General features: G+C 44.0%; 1 protein-coding gene across 2 annotated transcripts; it reads left to right on the plus strand.

Moving 5' to 3' along the window:
- Positions 1-4,866: 4,866 nt before the first annotated feature.
- LOC102438277 (zinc finger CCCH domain-containing protein 18-like) lies at positions 4,867-7,707 on the plus strand. 2 transcript variants are annotated; one of them, XM_023750896.1, is made up of 2 exons: positions 4,867-5,544; positions 5,608-7,707. In XM_023750896.1, the coding sequence occupies exons 1-2, from the start codon at positions 4,873-4,875 to the stop codon at positions 7,705-7,707; spliced, it is 2,772 nt and encodes a 923-aa protein (XP_023606664.1). In that variant the 5' UTR covers positions 4,867-4,872. The 2 variants fall into 2 exon arrangements, with proteins under 2 accessions (XP_023606664.1, XP_023606663.1); XM_023750895.1 differs by having other exon boundaries at positions 4,873-7,707.
- The last annotated feature ends 4,401 nt before the right edge of the window (positions 7,708-12,108 follow it).

The raw sequence follows: 12,108 nt of genomic DNA on the forward strand, positions 1-12,108 counted from the left end.
AGGCAATTTGTTACGTTTGATCTTGTTAAAAGTCTCGCTTTTATGAACGATTAGTGCAAGGAGTCTAGGGAAAGGTCTCTCTTCAAACTTGGAATAAAGTGTTGGCAGGAAAAGAAATAGAGGCCTTCGCAAAGGTGGGCCCGGCCAAATTGAAGTTGGTCTGAAATTGATTGTTCAACAGCTGGTCAATAGCCTGGAAAGCCACTCTCTAGGGGGGAAAAAGCAAGTGACAATCAAGAAAGGTTTATCTGACATGTAGATCTTGCAAACTAAACCAGGAGAGTCTTTAATTTTCCATTTTAATAGATATTATTAAAAAAAACTGATGTAAAGTTACAACACATTCTTTGGAGCTATGAAGTAACCACCAAAATAAATATAAGGAAAATGGCTAAGGAAAATAGAATATTGATTTGATTTTCATATAACCATGTACATACAGGTGTCCACCCAAAAAATGTATACACACTTTGAATGATTATGAAGTCAGTGTTTATTAATATAGAGTTTATTTTCAAAATTAAGGGAGTTATCAGCTGGTACAGTGTGTATACATTTTGGGGGACAGCCTATATCTCTTTTATAGAAAGTTAGAACTAAGTACAAAAAATAGTTCAGCAGCTCGATTTTATATATGAGTGCTGAGGCCAGGTGACATTTGAAGTACATGTTTTGATATGCAGAAGTGAGAGAAGGAAAATTGTGCCGAGGAAGCAATTTCTTTGGGAAGGGAATTGAGGAGGGAAGAAAAAAAAAGGATATTATATGTGGGCAAGAGTAGTTCAATTTGGTTGGACCACACTCTAAAATAGAAAAGTGAAAGATGAGATTAGAAAAGTTAGATGAGATTCAATTGCAAGTTTAAGGAATCTAAAATCTAAGTCTTCAAGAACTATGGGAAAGATATTAAATATTAGGCAGAGGAGTGACATGCTTAGGGATCTTTAGAAATTGGTAGCATTAAGTGAGACAGTTTAGAGATAGGACAGACCAGAAGCAGAAAGGCTAGTAAGCAACGTATTTCAATCAGTCCGTGAATGAAATGGATGTCAGAATATGCTAAGGACAGAAAGAGTGGAGAATGGACTTGGATGTGAGAGCTGTTGCAAAGGGTCAGTCAGTAGGGGTGGGTTATCTGGAATCATTTAGACCAAAACAAATAAACAAAGAGCATGTGAAGTAATGCCAATATTTTAAGGCTAGGTAAATTAAAAACAAGTGATTCCAAAGCAGAAACAGAAAATAGAGGACGAAGAAATAGTTGGAGGGAAATTAGGACGGATAGGAAACCGTGCTTAGCCTTTTGACTTTTGTGCATTTGATTTTGAGTTTCTGGCAGGACCATCAGATAGAGGTGTTTAATTTTGTTGCTTTGTTTTAACTAAGCAGCTGGAAATGTAGGTATAAACCTCTCTTCCGAGTAGCACTTTTTCTCACAATCAAATCCAGAAATTTTGTTAATACTATTAGTAGCCTTCCTAATATTGCATGAAATAATGCAAGCACAAACGGAATATAGGCATTTGCTATTCCTAATGCTAATTCCAATTAAGTATTGAGAAATATGAAATGAGTGAGTCACATCATTTTATTATAGCAGATATTTATGTCTGTGTTCATAGCATGTTAATCTAGGCTAGGTTAGGCAATATTCTACTATGGAAAACCAAGACTTTATAATATGCAACAGTCCCAAAAGCAGTAAGTGTTAGGGCCTTAAGATTGAAGAATAGCTTTTAATACACATTTAACTGAGGATTATGATTTTTATATATGAAGACTTCTGATTCATTTATCCTTTCAGGGTGAGAGAAAAAATTCCAATTTATGGCTTAAATTTCCATCTGTTGACTTACAAATTTATACTGTTGACTTGCCTAGACCTCTATCCTGAAATCCCACACACCATCCTACAGCTTTCTTGAAATGCTTTCTTGAAATCTTAAATTAGATATATAAACACTAACTTTAAAAGTAGAAGTGGTGCTGAACACAAGGGAATGAAATACAACACAAAATCATTTAACTCTATTAAATATTCATTTATTAAGTATGTTCAACTACCAAGTAATTATTCAAAGCCTTAAGTATGTATACATGGGCAGCAAAGATAGAGAGCATTGCTATACTGACAATATTTTCTATTGGACACCAGCTTTGACACCAAAAAATTGAATTGCAGTCATTGCTATTATGTAAAATGTAGCGTTGTGTATACATCTCTTATTCCATTTTTTTTAATTTACTAACTTTAAAATTTTTTCCTAACTTTTCTGCAACAAAGTTTGTTTTTCTAACATCATTTTAAATGTTGGACCATTTAGTTGAATTTGTAATAAATAATCACAATTTTGTAAGATATTTCACCTGATCACTATGAGTGTTCAACAATTTTACATTTCATGAATTGGAATTAAAAACTAAGCCATAATTGGAATTGTTTTTTCTACTTGAAGCATTGAACAACTTTTGATATAAAACTGGTATCACTAGCACATCTGTGAAGTACTTCTATTAATGGAACTATAACTTCACTATTCTATATTTGCACAAGAAACGTCAAAATCCAAAATAAGGAAAATTTTAGAAGAGAGATTCCATCAAAATAAAAATAACTATCAAAATAAAAAGTCAAACTTCAGAACGAGATTAAACACACCTTTGGCAGTTGCATGCATGAAATCATTATCTCTGAATGAAATCTTTTAAAGTAGCTATAAATGTTTGACCTAGATGTTGGCCTTCTAATTTTTATGTAGTAAATAGAATCACATTGGCCCACTTGTGTTATGATAGTCGGCTTGGCTATCATAACAAAATACTGTGAACTGGGTGGTTTAAACAGAGATTTATTTCTCAGATTTGGAACCTAGGACCTCACTGTTATGACCTGAGTGTAAATTTATCTACAAAGAAGTTTTAAATATATATATATAATTTCAGAGAGGAAGGGGGAGAGAGAGAGAGAAATAGAAACATCAATGATGAGGGGGAATCATTGATCAGCTGCCTCCTGCATGCCCCCTACCAGGAATTAAGCCAGAAACCCAGGTATGTGCCCTGACCAGGAATCAAACCAAAACCTTCTGGTTTATACATTGATGCTCAACCATTGGGCCACACCAGCCAGTCTACAAAGAGGTTTTTGTATATGTAATTAAGTATCTCAGGATGAGACCATTCTGGTTTGGACAGACCCTAAATCTAGCAAGTGTTCTTATAAGACAGGAGAAGGGGAAAGGACACAGAGAAGAAGGCAATGTGAAGATGGAAGCAGAGATTGAAACGAAGCATCTACAAACCAGGAAATATCAAGGACAGCTGGCAGCCACCCAAGGCTAGAAGAGAGGCGTGGGAGAAATTATCCCTCAAAATTTCTAGAAGGAATCAACCCTGCCCTCAGAACTTTGAGAGAATAAATGTGTTGGTTTAAGTCACCCCGTTTTGGGTAATTTTTTTATGGTAGCCACAGTAAACTAATACACTACTGATATGCATATCTTTCTAAAATATGAAATACCAGCCATGTGTTTCATTATACATAACATAGGCGATAGGTATAAACCAAGACTTATCAGGCAGCCTGCTTCAAGCATTTCTCAAAGTTAATGTATTCACTAAAAATCCAAATGTTGTCCTCCTAGACTCTCATTTTTAATTTTCTCCTCAGTTAATAATTCCACATTTCTACTTGCTGAGGCCCAAACGTTGGAATTATCGATACTGCTCTTTTCACACAGAGATTGGAACTATTAGTATATCCCGTCAGCTCTACCTCTGAAATATGTCTAATTCCATCACTTTTCACCACCTTCCCTTATTGCTGCCTTACTCCAAAACTATTATCATCTATCACCAACTCCTTCCTGCTCTCCCTGCTTCCAATTTTGTCTCATCAGTTCCTAAATGTTGCAGCCAAAAACCTATTTTTAAAATGTAAGTCAGATAATGTAACTTGTATATCAAAACTCTCTGCTTTCCATGTCCTATGATTAAGTTGTGTCTCCAGAAAGACAGGTTGAAGTCCTAACCCTCAATACCTCAGAAACTGACCTTATTTGGAAATAGGCCATTGCAGGTAATTAGTTATGTTAATACTAGAGGCCTGATGGACGAAAATTCCTGCAAGAGTAGGCCTTCCTGGCACAATGGCCGGCCCCCATGGGTAGTGGAGCCTGTTTGTTCCGCTCCCATCGCGCCTCAAGTCGGAGTCTGTAAGGAGTGGAAGGGCAGAGGGACGCCTTCCCCGAGCCGCCCCCTCCCCAGCAGAACCCTGGCTTCAGGAAGCCGGTCCATCCGTGCTGCTTGACACAGTTGCTGCAGGGAAGAAACATCTGCATAGCATATACTTCAAGGGACCTGGCGTATATGGCATACTGTTCTTAATATGTTTGCTCACCTTCTTGGTGCTATGTGTTTTAACCAAGGTCACCTCTCCGAGAAAGGTTGTTTCCCCAGGTAGGGATTTTTCCCTGAAGTTAGGGAGGGAATAAAACCCCTTAACTAAATCCCAGGCGGGTAGTTAATCACTTTATAAACAATCACCCTTAAGCTACATAATCTTTACTCCCTGGAATGGAGATAAGAAACGCCCTAACCTTTGGAATAGAAATTGATAGGATTAAAAACAACTGGTATAAATACAGATGTAACAAGACACCAAAACACAGAACCTGGCTGGAGAACCTACACAGAACCTGGCTGGAGATCCTGGTTTGAACCTGGCTAGGCTGCTGATCAACTGAACACTGTCTTCGTGTCATTCCTTCTTCGCCGATTCTGTCCACACCTTTGGGAACCTCTGAACCTGCCGGGGTTGGACCCCAACACGTGACCCCCTCCCCGTCCTCGCACTGAGAACTGTGGGTAGCGATGGATGTGGCTGAGAGCCCTGAAAGGGACCCTCACTCTCCAGAGTTCGAAGAGGAGCAGCAGCAAGGGCTCTCGGACGATGACATTCTGAGAGAACGTGGGTCTGATCAGGATTTGGACAAAGCTGCAGGGAGGGCTTCTGATTTGGAGAATGAGGAAAATGCTGTCCTGGGACTGAGCCAGGAGGAAGAGGAAAGTTGCTCTGATGAAGAGGATCAGGACCAGGACTCTGAGCCTCAGGAGCTGAACAGGGGCCCTACAAGCCCCCCTCATGCAGAGGAAGGGGATGGGGGGGAGGAAGACCACACAAGTGATCTGAGGGAGGAGGCCTCCTCGGTCACCAGGGAACTGGACGAGCCTGAGTTAGACTATGATGAGGAGGTCCCCGAAGAGCCAGCCCCCACTGGGCAGGAGGACGAAGCAGAGAAGGCTGGGGCAGAGGAGGGTGAGGAAAAGGGAGAAGGAGCTCCCGAGGAGGAGGGAAAGGCCGATGTCCACAGTGTGGAAGAAAAGGAGCCCCTGGAGGCAGCCAAGGAGACAAAAAAAGAGGATGACGACGGAGAGATTGATGATGGGGAGATGGATGATGATGATCTGGAAGAGGGCGAAGTAAAGGACCCCAGTGACAGGAAGGTGAGGCCTCGTCCCACCTGCCGATTCTTCATGAAAGATGTTGTGACACCATTATCCACTCTTCTGCCGCCAATATCAAATTCCATACCATTCAGAGACCAGGTGAAAGGGAACTGTACCTGGGGAATGAATTGTAGGTTTATACACCCTGGAGTCAACGACAAGGGCAACTACTCCCTCATCACCAAAGCCGAACCTTTCCGGCCTAAAGGTGCCCCACCTCTCGGGCCTCACCCACCGATGCCCGCCAACCCTTGGGGTGGGCCCGTAGTTGATGAAATTTTGCCTCCACCCCCTGCAAAACCCCCCACAGAGAGTGCCTGGGAACGAGGACTTCGGCGTGCCAAGGAGGTTTTAAAGAAAGCAACCATTCGAAAAGAACGGGAGCCTGATTTTGAAGAGAAAAGGTTTACTGTGACCATTGGTGAGGATGAACGGGAGTTTGACAAAGAAAATGCAGTTTTCCGAGATTGGAATTATCAGGTTACAAGAGATGTCAGAGACACAACACCTGAGCCTTATGCAGATCCTTATTATGATTATGAAATAGACCGGTCCTGGCGTGGCGGGCAGTATGAGAATTTCAGGGTGCAATATACAGAAACAGAACTGTACCAGAATTACCGGGAACGGCAAAGGGAGAGAGAGCGAGAGAACAGACAGCGGGAGCGAGACCTTGCGCGCGACAAGGAGCGGCGGCGGAGGAGAGAGGAGCGAGAGCCAGCCAAACGGGACGAGAAGGACAGACGGCACAGAGACCAGGACAGAGAGAAAGAGCGGGAGAAGGAAAAGGAGATGCCAAAGCCCCGCTCCCCACAGCCACCAAGCCCACACGCTGAGCCACCCAAGAAGGAGACCGTCTCTGCTGGGTCACAGGGGAAGCGAGCAGAGGAGTGGAAAGACCCTTGGCGCCGGTCCAAGTCTCCCAAGAAGAAACTTGGTGCATCGGCCTCCCCTAGCCATGCACAAAGGCGTCAAAAAACGTCAGCCTCATCGGCCTCTGCCTCCCATGCCTCCAGGTCGTCCTCACGGTCCTCCTCCTCCTCCGGCTCTGGTTCGTCCAGGTCTCGGTCCCGGTCCTCATCCTACAGCTCCTGCTCTAGCCGGTCTTCCGGACACAGCTCCTTCTCCGGCAGCCGGTCCAGGTCCCGGTCCTTTTCCTCCTCCCCGTCCCCCTCTCCAACGCCTTCTCCGCACAGACCTGCTGTCAGAGCCAAGGGGGAGCCAGCTCTGCCTCCTGGGAAGGCAGGAGAGAAGATGGTGAAGAAACCAGCCCCACCACAGGCCCCCAAGACCACTGCCGCCACCCCTGCGCCTGCCCAGCCGGGAGGCCCCCGGGAAGCCAAGAGGAAGGAGCACCCAGCCAGGACCCCTGCCAGGAGGCGGACCAGCAGGGGCAGTGGCAGTGGCAGCGGCTCCAGCGGCTCTCCTTCCAGACCCAGGTCCTTGGGCGTGAGCAGCGTCTCCTCCGTGTCCAGCGCCACGTCCAGCAGCAGCAGCAGCTCGGTGCACAGCGTGGGCTCGGACGACATGTACGCAGACCTGGCCAGCCCTGTGTCCCCGGCCAGCTCCCGGCCCCCCACCCCAGCCCAGACCAAGAAGGAGAAAGCAGGAAAATCTAAAAGAGAAGATGGCATGAAAGAGGATCAGCGGGAAAGGGATGCATCCACACGGCCACCCAAATCCTCCAAATCGTCCACGGGCAGGAAATCCTCCCAGCGGCCCACAGCTCCCCAGCGGGCACCCTCTGGGCAGCCCCCGCAGGGCGCATGGGTGGCACACAAGGAGATCAAGCTGACGCTGCTGAACGAGGCCGCTGAGAAAGGGAGCAGGAAGCCATCTGAGCCCTCAGACAAGGACAGGCTAAGCCCTCCTCCAGCCAAGCGGGCCCACGTCTCCCCAGACCAAGGTTCTCGGGACCAGACATCAGGGGGGAGATGGGGTTCTCCCAGGCCAGGACCGCAGAGAGGCCAGAATGCCAAGGCTCCCGTGGCCCTGCCAGGCAGGAAGCGTCCACTGTTCCCCCAGTCCAAGAGCTGCAGCAAGGTCACCAGTGTGCCTGGGAAAGCCTCAGACGCCTCCAGGGGCACCAAGTCAGGGAAGGCCAGCACGCTGTCCAGGCGGGAGGAGCTCCTAAGACAGCTCAAAGCCGTGGAGGACGCCATCGCTCGCAAGCGGGCCAAGATTCCCAGGAAAATGTAATGGACCCTTCGGGCTCAGCTCCCCTGCCAGAAGCAAAGACTCGTGTGTTTTCATACATAGGGTACGCGCAGCCGTGTTGGATTTTGCAGTTAATGTCTTATTTTGGCTGTGATTCTTTTTAAAAATAAAAAAATAAAATAAAAAAGTTTCTCAGCTGGAAAAGAAGCCACACACACATCATGAAGATGACGCTGAACCTCAGCCTTCTCCCAACCACACTGACCAGTCCTTCCCAGAGCAGAGACAGACGGGCAGGCAGACAGCACTGAGCGAGGACATGGCACCGTTTTGTGTAAATTTTAAGTCCCAGATGCCCGGATCAGCCGGCCCATACATTTTTTCTTCCCCATCTTCTCTTCCTCCCTCGGTTAGTCAGGCAAGTTCGCGTCCTGCTGTGTGACGTGTCCTCACCACATGGCTCTCCTACTGTGGACAGGAACACCTGGTGCTACTGAGCAACCTCTTCCCACCCCTGCCGATCCCCAGGATCAAAAATAAATAATATATATATATATATATTCTTGACTAAAGTCTGACTGGGAAATAGTTCCTATTTTTTATTTTAAGCATCAAATTGTTTTAGTTGATTTGAAAATGAAAATATACAGAAAAGACCAAAAAAAAAAAAAGGGCCATGGGTATTGTTGGGCGTCTGTCTAATGTGGAGGGTCTTTTTTTGAGGGTTTTTTTTTTATCATTTAAAAAAAAAAAAAGAGTAGGCCTTCCTTCCCCCGGCTGCCTGCACCAGCTTCCCTCTGGCACCCGGGACCCAGGCTTCCCTCCTCGGGCTGCTGGCAGGTACCCAAGACCCCGGCCGGCTTCCCTCCAGCCCCAGCTTTTTCAGGAAGGACATCCAGAATGATGTCTGGAAGATGTCCGGTCTACTTGGTATATTACCCTTTTATTATTATAGATGAGGTCATACTGGAGCATGACCAATACGACTGTGTCCTCATGAAAAGAGGAGGGGGAGTCCCACAGGGGAAATGCCAGTTGGTGACAGAGGCAGAGCTTAGAGGGATACAGATACGAGCTAAGGAACGCCAAGGATCGACGGTCAGCACCAGAAGGTAGGGGGAGGCAAAGAAGGACCCTCCCTTACAGCCTGCACAGGGAGCATGGCTCTGCTGACACCTTGATTTTGAACTTCCGGGCTCCGTAACTGTGACAGAATAAATATATGTTGTTTTACATAATCCACCCAACTTGTGCTGCTTTGTTGATGCAGCCCTAGGAAACTACACAGCGTGTCACCCTGAGGAACAAAAACCCCACAATAATTACAGTGACCTACTTGGTCTTTACACTTTGGTTCCCATCTTGTCCAGGATCTCATCTCCCACTACATTATTTGCCTAGTTCTCTCTACTCTAGCCACAATGGCTTTTATGGTGTTTCTCCGATATTCTAGACTTACTCTACCCTGCGGGAACTGACATTTTCTGTTCCCTGCTTGAAAAGCTCTTCCCTCAGATATCTAGACTGCTAGCTTTGTTCACCAACTTTGACACTTTACTCATATTCCACACCTGTTAGAATGTCTCTGGCCATCATGTTAATAAAATGATATCCCTCAAACTCCCTATTGCTCTTTTCTAGACTTTTTTTTTTTTAATTCCAGAGTGCTTCTCATATACTTATGTTCTATGTTTTAATACTTAATGTATTGGGTTTTTAAAATTTTTATCACCATTATGTCCCCAGCATTTGGTATGGTAGCTGACACACAGACACTCAAGTTGTTTTTTGGAAGAGTGAATAAACCTATGGCATATTCAGGGAACTTTGAATAATTGAGTATGGCTATGTTTGATTTTTTCTTTCTAGTCAGGGTATGAAGTATTATATCAGGCTGAAATTTAGTCAAAATCCAGGTTGTAGATGATCATGTATACCGTATCAAAGATTTGTTAACTTATCTTTTACTTAAATTGTTTTCAAAATTGTTTCCTTGCAATTTTGTTATAGTTGTCTGTAGTGAAACACATTATTCAAATGAAAATCTTACAAAAATATATACAAGAGATAGTGTTAAGCTGCTTAGTAAGAAACAAAAAAGTGGGTCTCAGAATCTTTCTCTCTGTTTCTTTTCTTATTCACAACACCTTAAGGTCACCATATTCACCCAGGGGTTCCTTAGAGCACAAGCTGAAAAGCACCGCTTTAAGCAACAGAAAACCTCAGAAGGATCAAACAAAGCAGTTACTGTACATGATGAGATTTGCATTTTATTAGATAACAAGGACAACAGTCTAAAGGATAAATCAGAGGCTTGCAAAACTGAAGGCAGAAAAAGGCCAGCAGGGAAGACACCACAATAATCCAGAAGAACTATCACAAGAGCCTGAACCAAGAAAATCTCAGTAGGGAACATGATCAACAAGTGAGAAATAGTGTCGCTAAACCCCGATAAATTGATTTAATATGAAGAGTGGGGGGAGGGGGGAGGAAGGGAGATTTCCAGGTTTCTAAGTAGGGTCACTGAGCAGGAAATGACCACGGACTAATATAGAGGTCGTAGAAGAGGAGTTCAGGCCTCAGGACCTGTAGGACATTCAGGCGCATGTGCCCAGTAGCTAAGGGAAAGCATCATGCTGGGATTTAGCATTGGGTATTACCTTATTCAGCGTTTACTCACTAACTTAAAAACAACCATTGAGAATTAAGAGGAAGAAAAAGCATAATAGAGGAACCTGAAAACATTTTTTGCAGAGTAAATTTTCTATCATCCAGGATAAAAAATATTCTTATTCATATTATTTTAATGCTATCTTTTATAATTCATGATAATGTAATATTTCAGGAGACATGTTTCTATGACCAGTACTATGGCTGATGTCAGATAGGATATAATTTTCATAGTTTAAAATAAATTTGAATTTAAAATGAATCCTTTAACTTTCTGTTATCACAACCACCTCTCCTAAACTTCTTGATGCTTAAGACTGAGTTCTAAAAAAATGCAGTTGCTCAAAATATTAAAAAAATAACAACCATTGAGTTCTTTCAATATTCCCTATGCTTTGCAAGTTGAGGAGCAAAACAGTCACTTTTCTTATGTGCAGTGATAAGAAATGACAGGCAAAATTTGAAAGGGGGGAGGGGGAGCTCTCTGCCCTGTGTATCACTAAAAAAGGAAGAAGAATCAGAAAAAGGCTTTGCCAAGTTAATAAGTTATTGACTCTCAGCTCCAAATTCACCCTTTTTGCCTGCTCTATAAAAATGAATCTTGGCCCTAACCGATTTGGCTCAGTGAATAGAGTGTCGGCCTGCGGACTGAAGGGTCCCAGGTTCGATTCTGGTCAAGGGCATGTACCTTGGTTGCAGGCACATACCCAGTAGGGAGTGTACAGGAGGCAGCTGAATCGATGTTTCTCTCTCATCGATGTTTCTAACTCTATCCCTCTCCCTTCCTCTCTGTAAAAAATCAATAAAATATGTTAACAAAAATGAATCTTGGTTTTTTACATTTTTGTTTCCTTTTCCAGCTGCCATGTTGCTAAGTTTTCTCAGTCCAGGGAGACACCGCAGGAGGAAATGGTTTGTTTCCTGTTGTAGGTGTGCTCACTTGGCTGCCTGTATGGCTCCAGCGGCTCCTCCAGCACGCATTTCCTGCGGTGCACATGCATGGTATTGCTAGTGCCTGGCTCCTATAATTACAGCAGCCAGCATCACCCCAAAGCACCACCTTCTGCCTGCAACCGCATTGGACAACGTTTGGTGAGGACATCTGATGAGGCACCTCCCTGTGAAAAGCCTTTCCTGGCATCTTTCAGAGTGGACTTCCTGCAAGTTCTACCGGGACCACAGCAATCCCACCATCACCCAGCAAGCACAGTCATGCTCTCCCCAACACGGTCTGGGTCTCATTTCTGGTGAAGAAAACTTCCTCAGGAGCTCCATCTCAGCCCTAGGGGTGGTAGCTGATGTTATGTTATATATCCAATTTTATTTTATATACTTGCTATTCCTATATTCTCTAAAGATTCCTTTACTGCTTATGAGCCGATCCTGCATTACTCCATTTTCCTATTGTAGTCAAATATTCTTTATATCATCTATGTTCAGAACACTGTGTGGTTTCCTTCTCTTTTGACCAAGACTTATTCAGAGGTCAAAGAAGAATGATTAACATATAAGCAGGATAAAATAGTTGCACGGATGACAATAAAGTGGAGAATTTAAAAAACAACAAAAAATAGAATTCTTATTTTATATCACGCTTGGTCAAGAACCCACACATACCTGCCAGCCCTAGGCAGAACCACCCAGGGCCAGGTCCCCTTTCTGGTACCAATATGAGGTTTCTAGAGTAGTTAAATACACAGAAACAGAAACTAGAATTGTGGTCACCAAGATCTTGGAAGAAGGTAGAAATAGAGAGTTGTTATTTATTGGATA

Source organism: Myotis lucifugus, unplaced genomic scaffold, assembly GCF_000147115.1.
Source record: "Myotis lucifugus unplaced genomic scaffold, Myoluc2.0 scaffold_17, whole genome shotgun sequence".
In the NCBI taxonomy this organism is placed as follows: domain Eukaryota; kingdom Metazoa; phylum Chordata; class Mammalia; order Chiroptera; family Vespertilionidae; genus Myotis; species Myotis lucifugus.

Excerpts from the sequence above, each read along its gene's own strand:
- LOC102438277 (XM_023750895.1), top strand. The coding sequence starts at position 4,873 with ATGGATGTGGCTGAGAGCCCTGAAAGGGACCCTCACTCTCCAGAGTTC.